The sequence below is a fragment of the Erythrolamprus reginae genome, chromosome 2, assembly GCF_031021105.1.
Source record: "Erythrolamprus reginae isolate rEryReg1 chromosome 2, rEryReg1.hap1, whole genome shotgun sequence".
NCBI classification, from domain to species: Eukaryota; Metazoa; Chordata; class Lepidosauria; order Squamata; family Dipsadidae; genus Erythrolamprus; species Erythrolamprus reginae.
Window position 1 is genome coordinate 33387111 of NC_091951.1, and position 24370 is coordinate 33411480.

The 24370-nt window shown below is 43.2% G+C and overlaps 1 protein-coding gene across 2 annotated transcripts; it reads left to right on the forward strand.

Annotated features, from left to right (window-relative positions):
- Positions 1-1122: 1122 nt before the first annotated feature.
- Positions 1123-18529, forward strand: STK19 (serine/threonine kinase 19). Of its 2 annotated transcripts, none has more exons than XM_070735648.1 (8): positions 1123-1211; positions 4012-4106; positions 4299-4444; positions 8556-8651; positions 8756-8895; positions 10335-10432; positions 13419-13566; positions 18005-18529. In XM_070735648.1, the coding sequence occupies exons 2-8, from the start codon at positions 4016-4018 to the stop codon at positions 18048-18050; spliced, it is 765 nt and encodes a 254-aa protein (XP_070591749.1). In that variant the 5' UTR covers positions 1123-1211; positions 4012-4015; the 3' UTR covers positions 18051-18529. The 2 variants fall into 2 exon arrangements, with proteins under 2 accessions (XP_070591749.1, XP_070591750.1); XM_070735649.1 differs by having other exon boundaries at positions 1189-1492.
- The last annotated feature ends 5841 nt before the right edge of the window (positions 18530-24370 follow it).

A 24370-nucleotide genomic window follows, 5' to 3' on the forward strand; every position in this document is an offset into this window, starting at 1 on the left:
GAACTACAATTTACCAGTGGCAAAGAACTGGTGGGATCATAAGCCCGAAAAAGTGGTCGAAAATGAGCAAGCAAAACTACTGTGGGTCTTCCGACTTCAGACTGACTGAATTCTGAAGCATAACACACCAGACATCCTGATTGTGGAGAAAAAGTAAGTATGGATCATCAACATCGCAATCCCAGGGGACAGCGGAATTGAGGAGAAGCAGCTAATTAGTGAAATACGAAGATATAAAAATCGAGCTGCAATGACTCTGGCATAAGCCAGTGGTACTTGGCACGCTGGGCGCAGTGCCAAAGGATCTCAGCGGACATTTGAAAACCATCGGAATTGACAAAATCTCCATCTGTCAATTGCAAAAGGCTGCTTTACTGGGATCGGCAAACATAAGTCGCCACTACATCACGCAGTCCTAGGTGCTTGGGAAGCGCCCTACTGGTGATGAAATACGAAATCCAGCATAGTGATCTCGTTTGCTATGTTGTATTGACATAATAATAATAATTTATTAGATTTGTATGCCGCCCCTCTCCGAAGACTTGGAGCGGCTCACAACAACAATACACAATGTACAAATCTAACGTTAAAAGAACAATTTAAAATCCTTATTATAAAAACAATCACACAACCTAACAGACCATACATAAAACCATAGTAGCTAGGGGTATATCAGTTTCCCCATGCCTGGCAACATAGGTGGGTCTTCAGGAGCTTTCGAAAGGCAAGGAGGGTGGGGGCAGTCCTAATTTCTGGGGGGGAGTTGATTCCAGAGGGCCAGGGCCGCCACAGAGAAGGCTCTTTCCTTGGGTCTCGCCAGGCGGCAGTAGCAGGGGACACAAAACCGCTTCTTCACAGGCTAGCCGCTAGACATTTCAAGACCCAGGACCTTAAAAAAAATCTGTAGTCTAACAATTCAGAAACACAAATCACTTGATTTTTCAGGAACTTTTGCCAAAAACAAAAGGTAAATGTGCACATAATGTAACTGTCTTGTTCCATTAGAAGGGCCAAGCCCGCCTTTCTTCCTTTAAAAGAGGGCCATTTAGCCGGACGAGGAAGCTATTGGACTTTCCTTCTGTCACTCGTTCTATTTTTCTCCCGCCTACTCCAAAGACGAAGGACGGCCCCAAAAAGACTCTTCAAACGACCTGACGTCATCTGTTGCCGACGTCCAGCAAGCGAGACGACGCGAGTGAAGACTGAGAGGGGTAGGAAGCCTCAATTCGAAGGGAAATCAATGGGAGGGGAGGGGAGGGGAATGGGGGCGGGAGATGGGGAGGAAATCTCTGAGGTTCTGAAAGTTATGTTTCAGGGAGAAAAATAAATTGAAGACAGGGAGGAGCTCGGAGGTAAAGGATAGATAAATGCAGGTAGCAGCCAGAAAGGAAAACAGATGCTTAGTTGTGTTGCCTGTGAAATAAAATACTGTAGAATAGAATAACTAGGAGACTGGAGGCTAAAACATATGAAGAACGGTCGAAGGAACTGGGTATGTCTAGTTTAATGGAAAGAAGAACTAGAAGTTGCAGGATATCTTATTAAGCCCAAATCTTTTGTATGTGGATTGATCCATACATTTCTTCAATTCTTCTACATTTCTTTCTCTTCAGGTTTTGATTTTTAAAAATGGAATTGGGGGGAAGGCAGGGATGGGCAACTGCCCAGACCGGGCGGGGGAGGACGCAGTGGGGTAGCGAAAATGGAGCTCTACCCCAGAACACCCAATTTGCACTGAAAGATGTTGAAACAAAATGCTTAAGCCACGCCCACAGTGTGGTAGTAAAAATTTTGATAGGAAGGCAACATACAGTTTAATATAAAACCAAAAGATGAAGCAAAAACAAAGCATAATAAACTATACAGTGAAATAAATAAGAAAAAATGTATAGCAGTATACGTATTTCAGTAAATTAGATTTCCTGTATCTGCATTTGAAATAGAAAAATTAAAATGAAGGAACTTTGTTCCTGATTTGTTCCTGATGCGGTTGCGAAGTTTTAAGGGAAGAGTTACTTTGCTGAATTGCTGCATGCCGATCTGGTGTTATATAACATCCCACAGTTTTTTAAATATGCCAAATGAGTGGGGAAATCATGAGGGTTTTTAACACCTAATATTTAGGTATTAGATAGATCTTTGTATTAAGATATATTTCGTTTAAATATAAAAAAGATGGCACAGTGTTTGCTGGAATGAGAATCAAGGAGCCATTTTGTTGGGGATATTAGTGGGAATACAGCTTGTGGGGTAGCTGTTTTCATGGAAGAAAAACAATGAGTTAAACAAAAGGGGGAAATTGAAAAGGGAAAATAATATAGAATGAATGGGACAATAACAAAATATTTGAGGAATAATTCCAGTAGTCCTCGACTTACGACCACAACTGAGCTAAACATTTCTGTTGCTAAGTGAATTTAGTTAAATGAGTTTTGCCCCATTTTACAACCTTTCTTGCTACCATTGGTAAGTGAAACACTGCAGTTATTACCGGTAAGCTAGTAACCTGTTTTTAAAAAAATTTATTCATTCATTCATTCAAATTTTTTGCCGCCTCCTTAAACTCAGGGCAGCTTACAACATGTTATCAATAGCACTTTTTAACAAGTCAGCATATTGCCCCCAAAATCCAGATCCTCATTTTACCCACCTCAGAAGGATGGAAGCCTGAGTCAACCTTGAGCCGGCAATGAGTTTTGAACTGCTGACCTGCAGATCTACCATCAGCTTCATTGGCCTGCAGTACAGCACTCTACCTGCTGCGCCACCCCGGCTCTATACAGTATAAGTTGTTAAGTGACTTAAACTCCCCCATTGATTTGGCTTATTAGGTCGCAAAAAGTGATGACATGATCCTCGGGGCATTGCAACTGTCATAAATATGAGCCAATTGCCAACCATCTGAATTTTGATCATGTGATTATGTGGATATTGCAATGATTGTAAGTGTGAAAATGATCATGTCACTTTTTTTCAGTGCCTTTATAACTTTAATAGGCCACTAACTGAACTGTTGTAAGTGGAGGGCTCTTTTCTGTACAGCCAAATGAGCAAAAGTCAATAGACCGGTTACCTATCTGTATTTTTTGGAGTATCAGACACATCCTTTTCCCCAAAAAAGAGGCTGAAAATTTTGGATGCATCTTATACTCTGAATATAGCTTTTTTGATGCATTTTTCCCAGCCCTAATGAAGCACTAACGATCTTACTGGCTTGCAGGCTTTTTTATTGCTGCTCTCTCCGAAGAAGGTTTTTTCCAGCCCTAAGTCTTTGCTGGGTTTTTTTCTTTGCTACTTGCTCTGAACATGTTTTTTTTAAAAGCCCTAACTGGGAAATAAAATAATGCGCTGAGGCTGACCAGACTAAGGATGCTAGCCAGATGAATACCTGGTAAGCAGATTTTTAGAAACATAGAAGTCTGACGGCAGAAAAAGACCTCATGGTCCATCTAGTCTGCCCTTATACTATTTTCTGTATTTTATCTTAGGATGGATATATGTTTATCCCAGGCATGTTTAAATTCAGTTACTGTGGATTTATCTACCACGTCTGCTGGAAGTTTATTCCAAGGATCTACTACTCTTTCAGTAAAATAATATTTTCTCATGTTGCTTTTGATCTTTTCCCCAACTAACTTCAGATTGTGTCCCCTTGTTCTTGTGTTCACTTTCCTATTAAAAACACTTCCCTCCTGGACTTTATTTAAACCTTTAACATATTTAAATGTTTCGATCATGTCCCCCCTTTTCCTTCTGTCCTCCAGACTATACAGATTGAGTTCATTAAGTCTTTCCTGATACGTTTTATGCTTAAGACCTTCCACCATTCTTAAGCATATAACGTATCAGGAAAGACTTAATGAACTCAATCTGTATAGTCTGGAGGACAGAAGGAAATTTTACTTATTGTTTTACTCCCCAAAAACTGAAGTGAGTCTTATACGCCAAAAAATGTGGTATAATTTCAATCTTAAGCTTTCGCTCTCTCTCTCTCGCTCTCTCTTTCTCCAGCCTTATGAAGCGGAAGCACCAACTCATTTCTGATACTTTCAAGGCCAAGAAGCAACGGCTTGCTCTGGGTGAGGGATCCAAGCCTTCAGAACAGGGTAAGAAAAAGTGAAATGCACTGTACACAAAGGACCTGATGTGGGGCAGGCGAATGAAAAACAAGGAAGGTTGCAAATGGAGTCAGAGGAGGGATTGATTGATTGATTGATTGATTGATTGATTGATTGGACTTGTATGCCGCCCCTCTCCAAGGACATCTCCGTTCTTATCTCAGCTATTCCTTTTCTCAGAGGGCCCTGCGGCAGTCGAAGCTGCTCTTCAGAATCTGGCATCTCTCTTCCCTCGCAAAGCATTTGAAGATTCCCTGCCGCCTTTGATTCTGAAACATCAGATCTACAGTCTTGTCAAAGATCGTACGGTCGTGGACAGGTATCTGGTAAGAAAACCTCTCCCTGGTTGGGATATTGTGATGAGTTAGGGAAGGTTTGCCTATTTGGCGATGACTCTAAAGTGTGCAATAGGGTTGATATTCCTGGAGGCGTCTGTAATATGGTAAATGATTTAGCTTTACTAGATAAATGGTCAAAGCAATGGAAACTGCAGTTTAATGTTTCCAAATGTAAAATAATGCACTTGGGGAAAAGGAATCCTCAATCTGAGTATTGTATTGGCAGTTCTGTGTTAGCAAAAACTTCAGAAGAGAAGGATTTAGGGGTAGTGATTTCTGACAGTCTCAAAATGGGTGAACAGTGTGGTCGGGTGGTAGGAAAAGCAAGTAGGATGCTTGGCTACATAGCTAGAAATATAACAAGCAGGAAGAGGGAGATTGTGATCCCGCTATATAGAGCGCTGATGAGACCACATTTGGAGTACTGAGTACTGTGTTCAATTCTGGAGACCTCACCTACAAAAAGATATTGACAAAATTGAATGGGTCCAAAGACGGGCTACAAGAATGGTGGAAGGTCTTAAGCATAAAACGTATCAGGAAAGACTTAATGAACTCAATCTGTATAGTCTGGAGGACAGAAGGAAAAGGGACATGATCGAAACATTGAAATATGTCAAAGGGTTAAATAAGGTTCAGGAGGGAAGTGTTTTTAATAGGAAAGTAAACACAAGAACCAGGGGACACAATCTGAAATTAGTTGGAGGAAAGATCAGAAGCAACATGAGAAAATATTATTTTACTGAAAGAGTAGATCCTTGGAACAAACTTCCAGCAGACGTAGTTGGTAATTCCACAGTAACTGAGTTTAAACATGCCTGGGATAAACATATATCCATCCTAAGATAAAATACAAAAAATAGTATAAGGGCAGACTAGATGGATCATGAGGTCTTTTTCTGTCGTCATTCTTCTATGTTTCTATGAGTCAGCTATGAGTCTCGTGATGGGTCTTGTGATAAGGAGATTACGCCAGGTCAGAGTCCTTGGGAGGTGAACTGTTTGGGGGGGGGGGATTGCATGAGCCGCTAGAGCAGTGATGGTGAAATTTTTTTCCCTCAGGTGCGGAAAGTGTGGATGCTTTGTTATACATGCACATGTGCCCACACCCATAATTCAATGTCCCTCGTGTGCCGACCCCGCACATGCATGTGTGACCCACCCCCAGTGCTGCCCCACCCCGCACATGCGCAAATGACCCCTCTCCCCTGTTCCCGCATTTTCCAACTTACGGTGGGCTCGGTAGTTATGGTCAGTTATAGTTAATTAGATTTGTATGCCGCCCTTCTCCGAAGACTCGGGGCGGCTCACAACAGTAATACAATACATTACAAATCCAATAGTAGAAAAATTAAATCCATTTAAAAAAACATTAATAACATAGTAAAATCCCTAACTATACAATCATACACATTCAACCTAATCCATCATACAGTAAGGCCGAAAACATAATTAAAAAGGGGGGGGGGAGAAGGGGATAATTATCCCCACGCCTGGCGATAAAGGTGGGTCTTCAGCTTTTTACGGAAGGCGAGGAGGGTGGGGGCTGTTCGAATCTCTGGAGGGAGTTGATTCCAGAGGGCTGGGGCCGCCATAGAGAAGGCTCTTCCCCTGGGTCCCGCCAGCCGACATTGCTTAGTCGACGGGACCCGGAGAAGGCGAACTCTGTGGGACCTAATCGGCCGCTGGGATTCGTGCGGCAGAAGGCGGTCTCGGAGATATTCTGGTCTGATGCCATGTAGGGCTTTATAGGTCATAACCAACACCTTGAATTGTGACCGGAAACTGATCGGCAGCCGTGTAGGCTCGTTTTTCCCCCTCCACATGCTCCAGAGGCTTTCTTGGAGCTTGGGGAGGCTGAAAACGCTTTAGCCTGCCACCCGGAGGCCCTAGGGAGTCTGAAAATGCCCTCCCAGAGCCTCCACATGAGCCGAAAATCAGCTGGCCGGTGCACACACGCACACTGGAGCTGAGCTAGGGCAACGGTTTGCGTGCCGGCACATATGGCTCTGCATGCCACCTGTGGCACACGCCATCACGGCGCCAGAGGGTTAGTGGTGTATCTGGTTGATTTGGATTCTGAGGGATTTGTAGGCTGGTTGTAGATCAGTGTGTCCATTGATGGAATGAACTCAAAAGCGTGATGGGAGTGGCATGGCCAATGAATGTTGTGTTGTTCCAGTTGAACTGGTGCTGTTTGGTGTTGGTATAGGTGTAAGGAGATATATATATGTATATATTCTGGGTGGGGCAAGACTGCCTCTAGATGTCAGCATATTTTTAAAAGTACCAAGGTGTGGCTCAATTAGCACAGGCAGCTGCAACACCGGTTTTGAATGCTTGTCAGGAAAGTAAGTGAGATAATGTATGAATGCGTGAGGGAAGTGGGAGTTAGAACCATTTCTGCCTGACTGCAGTTGCTTTTTCCAAAGAGCAGACAGCAGTTCCAACGCCTCATAGTCATAAAAACAGTTTAAATGTTATTAAATAGTCCTGCTTCTAGATCAGGGGTGTCAAACTAAAGGCCCAGAGGCTGGATCCATCCCACAGGGTGCTTAGATCTGGCCTGGCCTGGAAACATAAGAACATAAGAAGAGCCATGCTGAATCGGGCCAAAGCCCATCAAGTCCAGCATTCTGTGTCACACAGTGGCCCACCAATTGTACATGGGGATCTTGAGCCGAAGGAGAAGGCAAAACCCTCCCTCTCCTTTGACCCCAAAAATTGGTACCCAAGGGAATCCTGCCTGCCTCAACCAATATAGAGGGGGCACTTGGACATCCATTTCAATAACCACCAATACACTTGGCATCCATGAATCTGTCTAATCCTGCCTTGAAGCTACCAAGGCTGACAGCTGTCACGACCTGTCCTGGAAGCGAATTCCATAAACCAACAACCCTCTGGGTGAAGAAATATTTCCCTTTATCTGTCTCCACTTTCTTACCTCTGAACTTTAGGGAGTGCCCCCTTGTCCTAGAAAGCCTAGAACTACGGCGCCTAAAACACGATTTGAGTATTGCCCACAAGATCATATGCTGCAACGTCCTACCGGTCAATGACTACTTCAGCTTCAACCACAACAACACAAGACCACGCAACATATTCAAACTTAATACAAACCACTCCAAACTTGACTGTAAAAAATATGATTTCAACAATCGAGTTATCGAAGCATAGAACTCATTACCGGACTCAATTGTGTCAACCCCTAACCCCCAACATTTCTCCCTTAGACTCTCCACGATTGACCTCTCCAGGTTCCTAAGAGGCCAGTAAGGGGCGTACATAAGTGCACTGGTGTGCCTTTCGTCCCCTGTCCAATTGTCTTTCCTTTCTCTCACTTATCATATATATTTTCTTTCTTTCATATATCCTCTCCTCTAAGTTCACTTTACCCTTATATATATTACTACATGTCTATTTTTCTTCCTATGTATTTGTGTATTGGACAAATGAATAAATAAATAATTGTGTGATAAGAGAAAAGAATTTTTCTCTATCCACTTTTTCTATCCCATGCATGATTTTATAAACGAAACAATGAAGGACCAGCCCGTCATGCCTCTGCCAGCGAAAACAGCGCTCATGTGGGCCACATGCATAAAGCACACTAAACCAGGACCACAACTGCAACATATCCTATGTTTGCTTAGCTTTAACTTTCCTTGTGGTGGGGGTGTTTATACAGCTCTGTCATGCAAACCCAAAAAACCTTTGGTTTAAAAAAAAAATTCCGAACTCCAATAATATGTTTATTGTGTCAACTCAATTATAAGACTCGTTTAGTTTGTTTTAATTTTCAATGGCTATAGATCAGTGTTTCTCAACCTTGGCAACTTGAAGATATTTGGACTTCAACTCCCAGAATTCCCCAGGCAGCGAATGTTGGCTGGGGAATTCTGGGAGTTGAAGTCCAAATATCTTCAAGTTGCCAAGGTTGAGAAACACTGCTATAGATAATTGCTGCCTGTCATGTTGTCTGATGCAGGGAGTTCTTCTAAAAGCTTTTTTTATGCTCTGCTTTGTCTCTTCCTCAAAATTCACAAGCAATATCTGCTTCTGAAAAAACCTTGAGAAACTCTTTTTCTCTCTATAGAACCAGCTGAAAAATGAGGGCCGGATCCGAATGTTTCAGCACAGCTTTGACACGGACTTTTTTGTGGTGGCATTTACAGACAGCTATGTAGCTAAGGTTTGCTTCTGCCAAAGGGGGACATGGATGGGGTAGAAAAGAGCCAAAGGGGCCGGCAAGTTGTTGATGATGATGATGCTCTTATTTTATATTTTTTGTCGCAGGTGCAAGAATTTATATCAGGAAAGAAGTTTGCCAGGACAGTGAAGAAGTTTTTAGATTCAGTCCTTGCCACCTGCCCTGACATCAGTTTTGACAAGAAAAGGATGTCAAAAGACTTTGGCTTTAGGGACACAGAAATCACGTAAGTAGATGGGGAGTCGCTGGGGCTGTCAATTTTCCTGCTTTTCCATAACTACCGTATTTTTCAGAGTATAAGACGCAACTTTTTCTCCCTCTGAAAGAGGGTGGAAATATCAGTGCGTCTTATACACCAAATACAGTTATTTTTAGCCTCCTGAAGACCTGCCCCCCGTATCCCATTTTTGTGAAAAACACCCCCGTTTTTGCAAAAAAAACAGGTGAAAAGTGGGCCATTTTTTCAAAAATGGTCTTTTTGCCTGTCCCCAAGCCCCCAGGATTAGTCTGCAGGCTTCTAAAACCCTCTGCACAAAAATAGGTCTGTTTTGTGAAAAATGGGGTGCACAGAAAGCTTGTGAGGCCTGCATGGCGCTCCTGGGGGATGAGGTAAGGCAAAAACACCCCCACTTTTGTAAAAAAACAGGGTGCGCAGAGGGTTTGGGAGGCTTGCAGAGTGCTCCTTTGAGCCAAGGAGGACAAAAAGTTTTTTCCCTGTTTGAAATCTTGGTGCATCTTATACGCTGGTGCATCTTATACCCCCAAAATACAGTATTCCCCTCCCCCTTCTCCTTTCTCCAAATTAAGCTCATTCATTGCATGTCTGTTGGCTGGGAAATTCTGGGAGTTGAAGTCCACCCATCTTAAAGCTGCTGAAGTTAAGAAACACCGCTGTATGGTTTTGCTTGTGATTTAAAGACAAAAACGCCTCTCTGTTTTCTGAGAATGCAGACTCAGGTTACAAAAGTTCAACCTTTGGGAGAAGTTAAATCTCACAGGATTAAATCATATAGTCTTGTCTCATTCAGGATTCTGTTTCCCACAATGGCTAATTAGATACCTTGGGATGTTGTTTGACAACTCACACAAGGATAGTCGTCATCTTCTTACTTTTTTTTGACTTACATTAATTTATAGAATATAATAAAAAAAGTACACAAGCAAATAGTAGGACTCAGTGGGGAGAAAAAGGAGGTGAAAAAGTGAGGGAGAAAATAAAATTAAAAAGTGTTGACTCTCTCTTGAAGTAGAATAAAGCATTAACATTGAACCTCAACTTTTTATCTTTCCATAATACAGTAATATAAACTAGCCATTTCTATGACAAGAAACCAATCTAATCAGTAACGCCCAAGATCAAAGGAGGATAGTCATCCTTTGAAAAGGTAGTCCTTGACTTATGACCACAATGAAACCCTAAATTTCTGTTGCTAAGCAAAATAGATGTTAAGTGAGGTTTGCTTCATTTTAGAAACCTTTCTTGCCACACTGGTTAAATGAATTGCTGCATTGTTAAGTTCGTAACCCGGTTGTTAAGAAGTGCATCAGGCTTCCCCATTGACTGCCTGTCTGCAAAAGGCAGGAAGCATTACTGCACAAATCAGCTATACATCATTGGTCATGGAATAATTACAATGGACATTTACTTCTTCTTTCTGCCTTCAGGCAGCTGGTGAATGCTGGAGTCTTGACTGTCCGTGATGCAGGGAGCTGGTGGCTCGCTGTGCCTGGCGCAGGCCGCTTCATCAAATGCTTCATCAAAGGTGAGTCTGTTCACACATTGTGCTAATGTGTAGTTTGTTGTCTGGACTCATACATGATTCTAAAACAAAGCAAAACAAACAAATCACATTATCAGTCCGAGACTGTGTATTTGATACCTGCAAGATTTCACTAGATTACGCATGTCCCAAATTTGCATCCAGAACCAGCTTCTTTGTATTTTGTGGCTGTTAGTTGCGATGTCGTGTTAGACCCATCACGACCCCTTGGACAACATTCCTCCAGGCCTTTCTGTCCTCTACATCCTCTGGAGCCCATTTAAAGTCATGCCTGCTGCTTCGGTGACTCCATCCAGCCACCTCATTCTCTGCCGTCCCCTTCTTCTTTTGCCCTCAATCTTTCCCAGCATTAGGCTCTTCTCCAGTGAGTCCTTCCTTCTCATTAGCTGGCCAAAGTAGTTGAGTTTCATCTTCAGGATCTGGTCTGCTAAAGAGCAGTCAGAGTTGATCTCCTCTAGGACTGACCAGTTTGATCCCCTTGCAGTTCAAGGGACTCGCCGGAGTCTTCTCCAGCACCGTAGTTCAGAGGCCTCAATTCTTTGGCGCTCAGCATTCCTTATGGTCCAAATTTCACAGCCATACATTGCAACTGGGAAAACCATAGCTTTGACTATATGCACTTTTATTGCCAGGGTGATGTCTCTGCTTTTTAGTATGCTATCTAGACTTGGAATAGCTTTTCTCCCCAAGAGCAAGTGTCTTTTAATTATATGGGTGCAGTCCCCATCTTTGTATTTTAAATCCATGAAACCATTACAATTTGGAGTGGCTCTTTCATTTGAGGGTTTGTTTTTGCAAACTAAATTAACCCTGCTGCAAGAAGAAGGAAACAAAACAGTCCACTACCTTATCCAGTGAAAGATGTCCAGTCTTGAACTCTGATCTAATGCTGGAATTTGTCAGACCTGCCCTGACTTAGCCAAAGTAAGACCCTCGACTCCATTTGTGGTGAGGGCTATACTTTTAATAAAAACCAAGTGGATTACAGAACAGCAAAGCCAGAACTGAAGTTCGCGTGCCAAAACCTCCCTGTTAAACTTTCCCCATCCAGTTCCTCTCCTCCCCTATTCCCTTCTTGTCCAATTACACTTGGATAAAAAAAAAATTTGGAACAGTCTCTGACGGAGGATTGGTTGGTGAGCCATTCCATTCCATTCCCAGGGTTTGACCCAGGGGTGAAATGCTATTGGTTTGGCCCAGTCTGGGCATACTGGCAGCCGTGGCTGCCGGTGATTTGGAGAACCGGTAGCAGCGGCAGTGTAAGGCTCTGCCCACTCACCCAGACATTGCCATTTTTTTGTTTTTAACGCTCTGTGCATACACAAAGCCTTCTGTGCATGCTCAGAGGGTGAAAAAGTATGCGCTTCCGAACCAGTAGGGAAGGTAAGTACCATATTTTTCAGAGTATAAGATGCACATTAGTTTTTGGGCAGGAAAATAGGGAGAAGAATCTGTTTACCAGATATTAATCTGGCTAGTCTGCTCGGTTTCAGCATATTATTTTATCCCCTGGTTAGGATTTTTTTAAAAACCTTATTTGGAGAGAGTAACAATGAAAAAGCTTGCAAACCAGTAAGAGCTGGAAACATTGTTAGCACCTGATTAGGGCTGGAAATAAAAATTCTGAGCAAGTAGAGCAATGAAAAAAACCTGCAAAGATTTAGGGCATGGAAAACATTCTTCGCAGAGAATAACAATGAAAGATATTGCAAGCCGGTAAGAGCTGGGAACATCGTTAGCACCTGGTTAGGGCTGTAAAGAAACATTTGGAGCAAGTTAGAGCAGTTAAAAAACCTACAAAGACAGGGTTTGGAAAACATTATTCACAGAGAGTAACTGTGAAAGAGCTTGCAAGCGAGTAAGAGCCGGGAACATCATTAGCACCTGGTTAGGGCTGTAAAGAAACATTTGGAGCAAGTTAGAGCAGTTAAAAAAACCCTGCAAAGACAGGGCTTGGAAAACATTCTTAGCAGAGAGTAACAATGAGAGCTTGCAAGCGGATAAGAGTTGGGAATATCATTAGCACCTGGTTAGGGCTGAAAAGAAACTTACTTGGAGCAGGTTAGAGTAATGAAAAAAACTCTGGAAAGACTTAGAGCTTGGAAAACATTCTTTGCAGACAGTAACAATGAAAGAATCTGCAAGATAAGAGCTGGGAAGATTGTTAGCACCTAGTTAAGGCTGGAGGGAAAAAAGCTTCCAAAAAAGCTGCATTCAGAGTATAAGACGCACCTGAATTTTCAGCCTCTTATAGGGAGGAAAAGGGTGCATATTACACTCCGAAAAATACGGTAGATTTCACCACTGCTGTGACTCTAGAGATGGTGTCTCCAGAAGGTACGATGAATTGGTAGTCTTCCCCTCTCCTGTCAGCCAGATCTCTAGCATGGGCTTTTCCTCTGATGCATGCTTGCTACCAGCTGCCATAGTAATGGCGGGTAGGGGGGCAGGGATGACATTTGGGTTGGAAAGTGAGCTGGTGTGGTGAAGACCCGTGTGAGCTGAAAGGGAGGTTTACTCTCAAGATTTACTATGCCGCTGAGTGGGGTTGTTTAAATTCTGTCAAGGCCAACCATCCTAGAAAATGAGATGGACAAAATACCTGAAGATGAGTTTCGCATAACGTTTTGCGGGACGTGGCTTGGAATTCAGCCTGAAACCCTGCGGGGAGGGATTTGGGGGAACTTTCAACCTGTAAACGTTTGCGCCTTTTGAATCAGATCTTGCCTTGCTTTCGCCGCTATCATTTCAAACTCAGTAGCAGTACCTCTTCTCTACTTCAGCGGAGTTGGGGGTTTTCCTTTCTTTCTTGGGTTTTGAACGGAGGCAGGCCTGACATCCATCCATCTAGCTCCCTCCTCCATAGTGCATGGCAGACTGACAGCAAAACTGTAGCATAGGACAGCAGCTCTGACAGTATCTTTCTTAAAAAAGAGCTTCTCTTCAGTGACCATTCTTCTCTTCCCAGGAAGGAAAGCTGTCTTGGGGATGATCCAGAAATCCAAATACAAAGAAGTCCTACTGTCTGATTTGCAGAGCCGTCAAGCGCCCAATGCGGTGAAACTGGGCCTTCCCTACCATATTCACGACATCATTGGAGCCCAGCTGGTTGACTGGTATTAGATTCCATTTTCTTCTCTTTCTTGCCTCCACTACCTTCTATTTACAGCTTCTGGGAACTCACAGGCAATCCTACATCGATTCGTTAAGCAACTGTTCGAAGTTACAACCGCTTTGAAAATAGTGATTTACAACTGTTGCGGCATCCCCCACCCCATCACATGATCAAAATTCAGAAGCTTGGCAACCATCGTGCAATTTAGAAGAGTTGCTGCATCCTGGGTCCATGTGATTGCCATTTGTAACCTTCCCAGATGGCTTCCGACAGGCAACGTTCGTATTATGCTGGATTTGCATAATACTACATGATTTAGTTCAAAACTGCAATGATTCACTTAACAAAAAAGGTCATGAAGTCAGGCCACAACTCACTTAATAATCCCCTTGCTTAGCAATCAAAATTTTGGTCCTGAATGTGGCATAGAAATTTAGATAGGTAGGTAGGTAGGTAGGTAGGTAGGTAGATAGATAGATAGATAGATAGATAGATAGATAGATACATAGATACATAGATACATAGATACATAGATACATAGATAGATACATAGATAGATACATAGATAGATAGATAGATACATAAATAGATAGATACATAGATAGATACATAAATATGTAGATAGATACCCCCACCCACTCCTTAGATTTTTGATCATCTAAATCTAAATAAATAAATAAATAAATAAATGGTGGAAGGTCTTAAGCATAAAACGTATCAGGAATGACAATGAACTCAATCTGTATAGTCTGGAGCAGCGTTTCCCAACCGGTGTGCCGCGGCACACTAGTGTGCCGCGAGACATGGCCAGGTGTGCCGCCAAGCTCCAGCTGGGCGGGGCGCTGCCGGTACTTCCATCCTGGGGCTCCCGCTCGCAGCTGTCCCCCGGCTCTTGCTCGATGCCGCGGTTTTCGGCGCTCTCCTGCTGGGCCCCAAAGAAGGAAGGCAGGAAGACGGGGAGATGGCGGCGGCGAGAGGGAGCGCTCTCTCTCTCTCTCAGCTGACTGCAAGCGGGAGCCATGATGGTGGCGGTTGGACGTGCTGCTAGACATCGTACATGCTGGCGCTGCGGGCCTGGCATATACGGTGTCCAGCAGCACGTCCAGCTGCCGCCGTCAGGGCTCCCGCTTGCAGTCAGCTGAGAGAGAGAGAGAAAGAAAGAGAGACATATAAGAGAGGCAGAGAGAGAGAGAAAGAGAGACATAGCAAGAGAGGCAGAGAAAGAGAGACAGAGCAAGAAAGAGAGGCAGAGAAAGAGAGAGAGAGAAAGAGAGACATAGCAAGAGAGGCAGAGAGAGAGAAAAAGAAAGAGAGACATAGCAAGAGAAAAAGAGAGACTTAGCAAGAGAGGCACAGAGAGAGAGAGAAAGAGAAAGAAAGAGAGACATAGCAAGAGAGACAGAGAGAGAGAAAGAGAGAGAAATAAAGAGAGATAGCAAGAGAGGCAAAGAGAAAGAAAGAGACATATAGCAAGACAGTGAAAGAGAGAGAGAGAGAGCAAGGGAGAGAGAAAGACAGAGAAAGGGAAGGAGGGAGAGAGAAAGAGAGCAAAAAAGAGAGGAAGAAAGAAAGAGGGATGGAGAGAGAGAAAGAAGGGAAGGAAGGAAAAGAGAGAAAGAGGGAGAAATAGAGCGAAAGGGAGGAAGAGAGAGGGTTTTTTTGTCCAAACTTTTCTTTAGCCCGCCCCCCCCCCGCCCCGCCCCTTTCAGTGTTCCCCAGGATTTTGAAAATATGAATAATGTGCCGCGGCTCAAAAAAGGTTGGGAAACACTGGTCTGGAGGACAGAAGGAAAAGGGGGGACATGATCGAAACATTTAAATATGTTAGAGGGTTAAATAAGGTTCAGGAGGGAAGTGTTTTTAATAGGAAAGTGAACACAAGAACAAGGGGACACAACCTGAAGTTAGTTGGGGGAAAGATCAAAAGCAACATGAGAAAATATTATTTTACTGGAAGAGTAGTAGACGCTTGGAACAAACCTCCAGCAGACGTGGTTGGTAAATCCACAGTAACTGAATTTAAACATGCCTGGGATAAACATATATCCATCCTAAGATAAAAATACAGAAAATAGTATAAGGGCACACTAGATGGATCATGAGGTCTTTTTCTGCCGTCAGTCTTCTATGTTTCTGTGTTAAAGGATTTATTCTTTCCCTTCCAAAGACCCTAAGGTGGAATGCTGATATAGGAAAACAAGGTTTCTGAATCTTGTTCAGATGCGTGTACTTCAGCTCCCAGAATTTCCCAGCCAGCAGGCTGGCAGTAGAAGTCTACATGTCTTAAAAGTTGCCAAGGTTGGGAAACATTTGAACAAGACGATCAGTGGGTTAAACATTTCAGAGTCGCAAAAGCCCATTTCACATGTCTCTGAGTCTGTACCATTGTTTTTCTAAATTCCTCTTGCGAAGTCTTTAACACATCCAGTCAGATTTTTAAAATTTAGAACGTCCTTACAGATAAAACTGGGCAGCCACAAAAGTCAAAAGCCACATCTTCAGCTATCTAATCTTTTCCTTGAGATTCTAAGGTTACTCCTAGATATTTGCCTATCTGGTTCGTTTTAACTATCCTGTGTCATTTGATCCCTTTTAAAATAGCATTCTTCTCCCATCTCACCATCGCATTGAACAATTCTGAGAGTTCGATGAAATACAACAGAACTATGGAGATTCCAGCTAGGAAGCCTTGTCACTGTGCTATGAATGGAGGAGCATTGTTGCAAAGCACTCCTCAGTTTCCTGGTTGCAGTGGGAGGGATTATAATAATACTATTCTATTCTATTCTATTTCTATTTTATTGTATTTGTATGCCGCCCCTCTCCGCAGACTCGGGGCGGCTAACAACAGCAGTAAAACAGTACAACAAAATCCAATACTAAAAAAACCAGTTAAAAACCCATTATATAAAAACCAATCATACATACAAACATACCATACATAAAATTGTGAAGGCCTAGGGGGAAAGTGTATCTTAGTTCCCCCATGCCTGGCGGCAGAGGTGGGTTTTAAGCAGCTTACGAAAGGCAAGGAGGGTGGGGGCAATTCTAATCTCTGGGGGGAGTTGGTGCCAGAGGGTCGGGGCCACCACAGAGAAGGCTCTTCCTCTGGGTCCCGCGAAGCGACATTGTTTGGTTGACGGGACCCGGAGAAGACCCACTCTATGGGACCTAACTGGTCGCTGGGATTCGTGCGGCAGAAGGCGGTCCCTGAGATATTCTGGCCCGGTGCCATGAAGGGCTTTATAGGTGATGACCAACACTTTGAATTGTGACCGAAAACTGATCGGCAACCAATGCAGACTGCGGAGTGTTGGAGTAACATGGGCATATTTGGGAAAGCCCATGATTGCTCTCGCAGCTGCATTCTGCACGATCTGAAGTTTCCGAACACTTTTCAAAGGTAGCCCCATGTAGAGAGCGTTACAGTAGTCGAGCCTCAAGGTGATGAGGGCATGAGTGACTGTGAGTAGTGACTCCCGGTCCAAATAGGGTCGCAACTGGTGCACCAAGTGAACCTGGGCAAACGCCCTCCTCACCACAGCTGAAAGGTGTTTCTCTAATGTGAGCTGTGGATCGAGGAGGACGCACAATACTTCACCAGAGAGCTTTAATGATTAAATGATTGCCTTGTCCTCTCAAGGACAAACTCTTCCATGTAACAGAGTAACAGAGTTGGAAGGTTATTGCAGGTCATCTAGTCCAGGGATCAGCAACCCACAGCTCTGGATCCGCATGTGGCTCTTCCATCCCTCTGCTGTGGCTCCCTGTCACTCAAAATGTGGGTCACAGCCACCAATGTGTCATACCCTCGGGCACCCAATTTATTGAGCTTTTTGACCCCAGTAGGACAACCGTGGATAAATCCAGGAAAATAAAAATTTCAGAAGAAAACAGAATCTTTAATTCAACTACAAATGCTAGTTTTGCGATCCGGGGTGGCGCAGTGGTTAGAGTGCAGCGCTGCAGGCCACTTCAGCTAACTGCAAGCTGTAGTTCAGCAGTTCAAATCTCACCACCGGCTCAAGGTTGACTCAGCCTTCCGTCCTTTCGAGGTGGGTAAAATGAGGACCCAAATTGTTGGGGGCAATATGCTGATTCTGTAAACCGCTTAGAGGGGGCTGTAAAAGCACTATGAAGCGATATACACATCTAAATGCTATTGCTATTGTGGCTGCTCAGGAAATAGTCAGGCACAGGAAGGGTTTTGTGGCTTCTGGTGTTTTCTTTTCTGTGGGAAACGGGTCCAAATGGCTCTCTTGAGTGTTTAAGATTGCCGACCCTTGATCTAGTCCAACCCCCTTTGGGTTAGCCCTGGTGAATGTCTGAACTCAGCATCAGAAAATACAAAAGTGTTTACTGTATTTCTTTTCATAACCTTTAATGCAGCTTGGCTTCCTGCTTTTAATTTTTGACGATCTCTTTCTCTTTCTCTCTAGCGTGCCAACGACCTCTGGGACCCTCCTGCGATTAACAGATGATTAAAATTGTGCCAAGCAGAGAACGGTGCCCAAATAGACTATTTTGCCTTTGAGATTTTTTTTTCCACGTTGAGATTCCGCCGGGTCTTGTATGAGCCCAACGGCATTAGTGGGACCAAAAGAAACTTTTCCTCAGCCAAATAACCTACACTGATCTAGAAATTGCACTTAATATAGGATTGTAGGAAGTTCCCGCAATCTCAGACGAATTGGGACTACCCACGTTAGTGGTTACATGCACGGACCTGAATTGAGAGTAAAATAAAATGACACAGTCCTTGTCCATGAATTGCAGAGGCTGAAGTAAGCTGAAAATGCTCGTTGAAAGATACACTCCCTAGTCGATTCATTCCTTGAGTATGGTGTTAGGTATTTATTCTGTATATATTGATATACAGGGGGTATGAATTTTGTCACTTGTTGCAAAAAGAAAGAAGTTTGGAAAGCATAATTAAATGGAATTAACCCCCCCCCCCAAAAAAATGTGCTTGTCTTTTTTTTTTTTTTTTATTTATTTGCTTGCTTACTTACTTACTTACTTACTTACTTACTTACTTACTTACTTACTTACTTACTTACTTACTTACTTACTTACTTACTTACTTACTTACTTATTAAATGTGTATGCTGCCCCTCTCTGTAGACTCGGGGCGGCTCACAGCAGTGATAGAAACAATGTACAATACAAATCTAATAATACGAAGTTAAAAACCCATAATTTAAAAAACATGGACACAACACACCATACATAAATTATATAGGGCTGGGGAAGATATTTCAATTCCCCCATGCCTGACGGCAGAGGTGGGTTTTGAGAAGTTTACGAAAGGCAAGGAGGGTGGGGGCAATTCTGATCTCTGGGGGGAGTTGGTTCCAGAGGGCCGGGGCTGCCACAGAGAAGGCTCTTCCCCTGGGTCCCGCCAAATGACATTGTTTAGTCGACGGGATCCGGAGAAGGCCAACTCTGTGGGACCTAACCGGTCGCTGGGATTCGTGCGGCAGAAGGCGGTCCCGGAGATATTCTGGTCCGATGCCATGAAGGGCTTTATAGGTCCTAACCAACACTTTGAATTGTGTCCGGAAACTGATCGGCAACCAATGCAGACTGCGGAGTGTTGGTGAAACATGGGCATACTTGGGAAAGCCCAAGATTGCTCTCGCAGCTGCATTCTGCACGATCTGAAGTTTCCAAACACTTTTCAAAGGTAGCCCCACGTAGAGAGCGTTACAGTAGTCGAGCCTCAAGGTGATTCACTCTCATTTTTTAGGAATATACATGATTATTATTAATGGGGATTTTTTTATTCTTCCAATTCACGGGTGCTTTTCAGATGACAGATGAATCCCCCACGTAGCAACAGTTCATTTAGTGACCATTCAAAGTTACAGCATTGCTGGAAAAAGTGACTCCTGACTGTTTTTCACACTTAATGACCGTTGCAGCATCACAGTGCCCGTGGTCACGGGATCCAAATTTGGATGCTTGGCGACTGATAACCATTGCCGCATCCTGACAGTCATATGATCTGTTGGGGAAAAGATCAGAAGCAACATGAGAAAATATTTTACTGAAAGAGTAGTAGATGCTTGGAACAAACTTCCAGCAGACGTGGTTAGTAAATCCATAGTAACTGAATTTAAACATGCTTGGGATAAATATAAATCCATCCTAAGATAAAATACAAAAAATAGTATAAGGGCAGACTAGATGGATCATGAGATCTTTGTCTGCGGTCAATCTTCTATATTTCTATCAAAATTCTTGGCTTTGCAACTGACTCACATTTATGATGGTTGTCCTGGGGGTCAGGTGATCAGCTTTTGTGACCTGACAAGCAAAGTCAATGGGGAAGCCAGATTCACTTAACAACCATGTTACTAATTTAATAACTGCAGTGATTCACTTAAACAACTGTGGCAAGTAAGGTCGTAAAATAGGGCATAATTCACTTAACAATGGTCTCACTTGGCAACAAAAAATTTGGGCTCAATTGTACTAGTAAGTAGAGGACTCCCTGTGCCTTTTGATTCTAGCTTGCATAGTATGATTATTTTTCCTTTCTAAAAGGATTTAAGCCAATGGTTCTCAACCTGGGGTTCGGGTCCCCTTTGGGTGGGTTGAATGGTCATTTCACAGGGGGTGCCTAAGACCATGGGGAAAGACAAATTTTCCCACTGTTAGGGACTAAAGCTTCTCTTCTGGCGCCTTGGCACATACAGTGATACCTCGTCTTACAAACCCCTTGTCATACAAACTTTTTGAGATACAAACCCAGGGTTTAAGATTTTTTGCCTCTTCCAAACTATTTTCACCTTACAAACCCAAGCCGCCGCCACTGGGATGCCCTACCTCCGGAATTCTGTTGCCAGCGAAGCGCCTGTTTTTGTGCTGCTGGGATTCCCCTGAGGCTCCCCTCCATGGGGAAACACCACCTCCGGACTTCCGTGTTTTTGTGATGCTGCAGGGGAATCCCAGCAGTGCAAAAATGGGTGCTTTGCTGGCAACGGAAGTCCAGAGGTGGGGTTTCCCAGCGAGGGGAGCCTCAGCGAAATCGCAGCATCGCAAAAACACGGAAGTCCGGAGGTGGGATTTCAAGCACTTCCATGTTTTTGCGATGGGATGGGATTTTGCGCTGATGGGATTCCCCTGCAGCATCACAAAAACACGGAAGTCTGGAGGTGGGGTTTCCCATGGAAGGGAGCCTCAGGGGAATCCCAGCAGTGCAAAAATGGGCGCTTCGGCTGGCAAAAGGGGTGAGTTTTGGGCTTGCACGCATTAATCGCTTTTCCATTGATTCCTATGGGAAACATTGTTTCCTCTTACAAACTTTTCACCTTATAAACCTCGTCCCGGACCCAATTAAGTTCGTAAGACGTATCACTGTATTTTTATAATCTGACCAATCAGGTATTTACAGTGGGAGTATCCCTCTGACCTTCCTGCCAATCAGCATAAAACTCTGTTGAGATAATTGGTGCTAGACTTATGGTTGGGGGTCACCACAACATGAGGAACTGTATTAAGGGGTCACTGCATTAGAAAGGTTGAGAACCACTGATCTAAGCACTATTGGTCCTTTGGGATATGGGAAATTCTCTTACGCTGAACAATAAATGCTTGTTCTTGTCTTTTTGGCAGTGTGAAGTTAAGAATGACTGTTATTACTATTGCTCATTTGTTACACAACTTCATGCGTGCTTCCACTGAGTCACATGTATTGTGCTCGTGTTCATTTTTCCCATCTTGCAGGGATCGTTTTGAACAATCTGCAGCTTTTAAGCTGTCCCTACCCTAAGTGATTTAAGGTAGGGACATCTTAAAATCTTAAATGCTCATTCCTAGTTCCAGCGTTTTAATGAAATATTTAAGCTAAGCTAAATTAGAATTCTTTATTGGCCAAGTGTGATTGGATACACAAGGAATTTGTCTTTGGTGCATATGCTCTCAGTGTACATAAAAGAAAAATATACATTTGTCAAAATCATGAGATACAACACTTAATGATTGTCATAGGGCTCACTTGGTGAAAATGTCACTTTTAAAAAAAGATCTTTGGGAAGGAGTCTTTAAAAACTAGCTGTTTAATGCTGTTTATATTTTATTCTTCAATTTCCTTAAGCAATCTTTAGAGAGAAACCGTTGTTTTAAGGCTGGATTGCTAAATTTCTTTATTGATATATCCCCCAAAGTCAGAGCATTCTTTTATGAATCCATATCCTGATAAAACATATCTCTTTCTCAAAAGATGATATTAATATCACAAAAGAGGATCTGCCTTCTGCCTGTTGTGTATGTTTCCACCTTCTCCAAAGAGCTGACTCAACCCTTCCTCCACCTTTATTTTAAGTACTGACAGCTGACAAAGCCTTTTTGTCAATTATTATCTTCCCTTGCCAGCCTTAAGTTATTTTTATGGTGTAGGCTTCAGCTTATCAGTTTAGTAAAATATAACTCCAGGTATACAAATAAAATCAAGAGAATTGTATTAATCGTATTCAGTATCAGGTTCCTAATGGTACAGATGAGGAGGCCACACCAGTAGTAAAATGAGCTGTGCACACAGCTTTGGGTCTCTGCCATGCGCACACACATCACGGTGAGATTTTGCTTCTGTGCATGTGCAGGAAGCAAAATTTTGTGAGGAGACACACACGTGAGATTTCAGCATTTTTTTTGCTTCTGCACATGCGCAGAAGCAAAAAAATTCACCAATATCTCACGTGCGTCCCCTCACAAAATTTTGCTTCCTGTTCATGCACAGAAGCAAAATCTCACCGCGATGTGTGTGCGCATGGCAGAGACCCAAAGCTGCGCGCACAGCTCATTTTACCACTGGTGTGGCCTCCTCATCTGTACCATTAGGAACCTGAGCAGTAGCAGCAAACCCTGCCTGATCGTATCAATAGGGTTATTCAATAAAATCTGCCAGATTATAGATATTGCAAAACTCCTAAAGGGAGCTCACCAAACCTCTATATAATAGACCAAAATTGCACAGATCTTGAATTTAGTATGCTGTTCCAGCCATATATTTTAATGATTTATTCTGGGGCCATCAAGCATTCTTTGAGCCTGTGGATCTGTGGGTTGCAGTACTTTAATACTTTTGGTGCTGGATGGGGATGGACTACCCCAGATAAACCAGGCATGCAACTCGGGGATTCTCCTGGACTTGAAACTCCTGCCCAATGAGCAGGTGGCAGCCATGGCTAGGAGAACCTTTGCAAAACTTTTAATTGTGTGCCAATTGCATTATTTCCTAGATCGGGAGTCCTTGTGCTCAATCACTTAAGCCTTGGTCTTCTCCCAGTCAGACTACTGGAATGTGCTCTATCCAGAGCTACCCTTGAAGAGTATCTGGAGGTCTTCTTCCAGCTCCCAAAACACCCAGCTCCCAAAACACGACAAACCCTCTGAAGTTAAATCAATGATTCCTTTATTAAGAGCGCCAGCAGCCCCAGCAAAAAGTTTCTCTCTTCCCGCAGGCTAACAAGTCTGGCAGGGAGATGAATAGTTGTCTGCCACATCGGTTCATCTCTGCCCCCTGCCTTTTATCCCCAGAGCTAAGGTAGGATTCAGTAGCAGCGGCAACTCTTTCATCCCAAATGGGGAAGTGGCAACTTGAAAGTGGCTCATAGATTAGACAGATTCCATATCGTCCCCAGGCGCATTTTACTCCTTCCTCCACGTTGTGATTAATGGAATTTTAAAATTATGATTTTATTTATTGTTTTAAATGTTTTCAGGGTATTGTTACCTTACTTTATTGTAAGGCAACCCAGAGTTGTTTCAGTGAGAATAGATTGCAAGGGCATTTATAAATACTGTATGATAAATAAATTCTTATGCCTCAGCTTGACACTTATTTATTCATTCATTCATTCATTCATTCATTTAATTGTTTAATTATTTTTTTACAACATTTGTATGCCACCCTTCTCCGAGAACTCGGAGTGGCTAACAGCATATAATATAACAATAAATTAAATAAATTTATTAGACTTGTATGCCACCCCTCTGTGCAGACTCTAACCAACGGCAAATCTAATTAAATTTAAAATTACAATCTAACAATCCAATATTTAAAAACAATCATACCAGTTCAATCATACAACATATATCTTATTTCGTTGGCCAGGGGACTGAGACCTAATTGCCCCAAGCCTGGCGACATAGATGAGTCTTAAGACTCTTACAGAAGACAAGGAGGGTGGGGGCAGTGTGAATCTCCAGGGGGAGCTAATTCCAGAGGGCCGGGGCCCCCACAGTGAAGGCTCTTCCCCTAGGCCCCACCAAGCGACATTGTCTGGCTGACAGGACCTGGAGAAGGCCAACTCTGTGGAACCTAATCAGTTGCTGGGACTCATACGGCAGAAGGTGGCCCCCCAATGCCATGTAGGGCTTTATAGGTCATTACCATTGCTTTGAATTGTGTCTGGAAACCAATCGGCAACCAATGCAGTCTGCGGAGTGTTGGACAAATATGGGCATGCCTAGGGAGGCCCATGACTGCTCTCGTGGCTGCATTTTGCACAATTTGAAGTTTCCGAACACTTTTCAGAGGTGGCCCCATGTAGAGATCATTGCAGTAGTGCTCCAGTGCTTAGTAGATGAAGTCAGTAAGTGTCTTTCTTTGCTTTGATCCCTGTCTCTGTGTCTCTGTTGTGTATATTTCTTTGTACTCAAAAATTGACGTGAGGGAAGAATGCTACTGGGTACTTGTTAGCAGAATTCCAAATGAGATACTTGTTTGTTGCCTAGTCGGAGTGTTGTTAGTTATACCCTCAAGGAGGCAATCAGGAAATGTACAAAGAAGACCTTGA

What these genes read in the sequence shown, in the direction of transcription:
- STK19 (XM_070735648.1), top strand. Translation starts at nt 4,016, where the DNA reads ATGAAGCGGAAGCACCAACTCATTTCTGATACTTTCAAGGCCAAGAAG. An exon ending in CAGACAGCTATGTAGCTAAG is followed by an intron (nt 8,652 to 8,755) that starts GTTTGCTTCTGC and finishes TTTTTGTCGCAG; the next exon opens with GTGCAAGAATTTATATCAGG. An exon ending in TTTAGGGACACAGAAATCAC is followed by an intron (nt 8,896 to 10,334) that starts GTAAGTAGATGG and finishes TTCTGCCTTCAG; the next exon opens with GCAGCTGGTGAATGCTGGAG.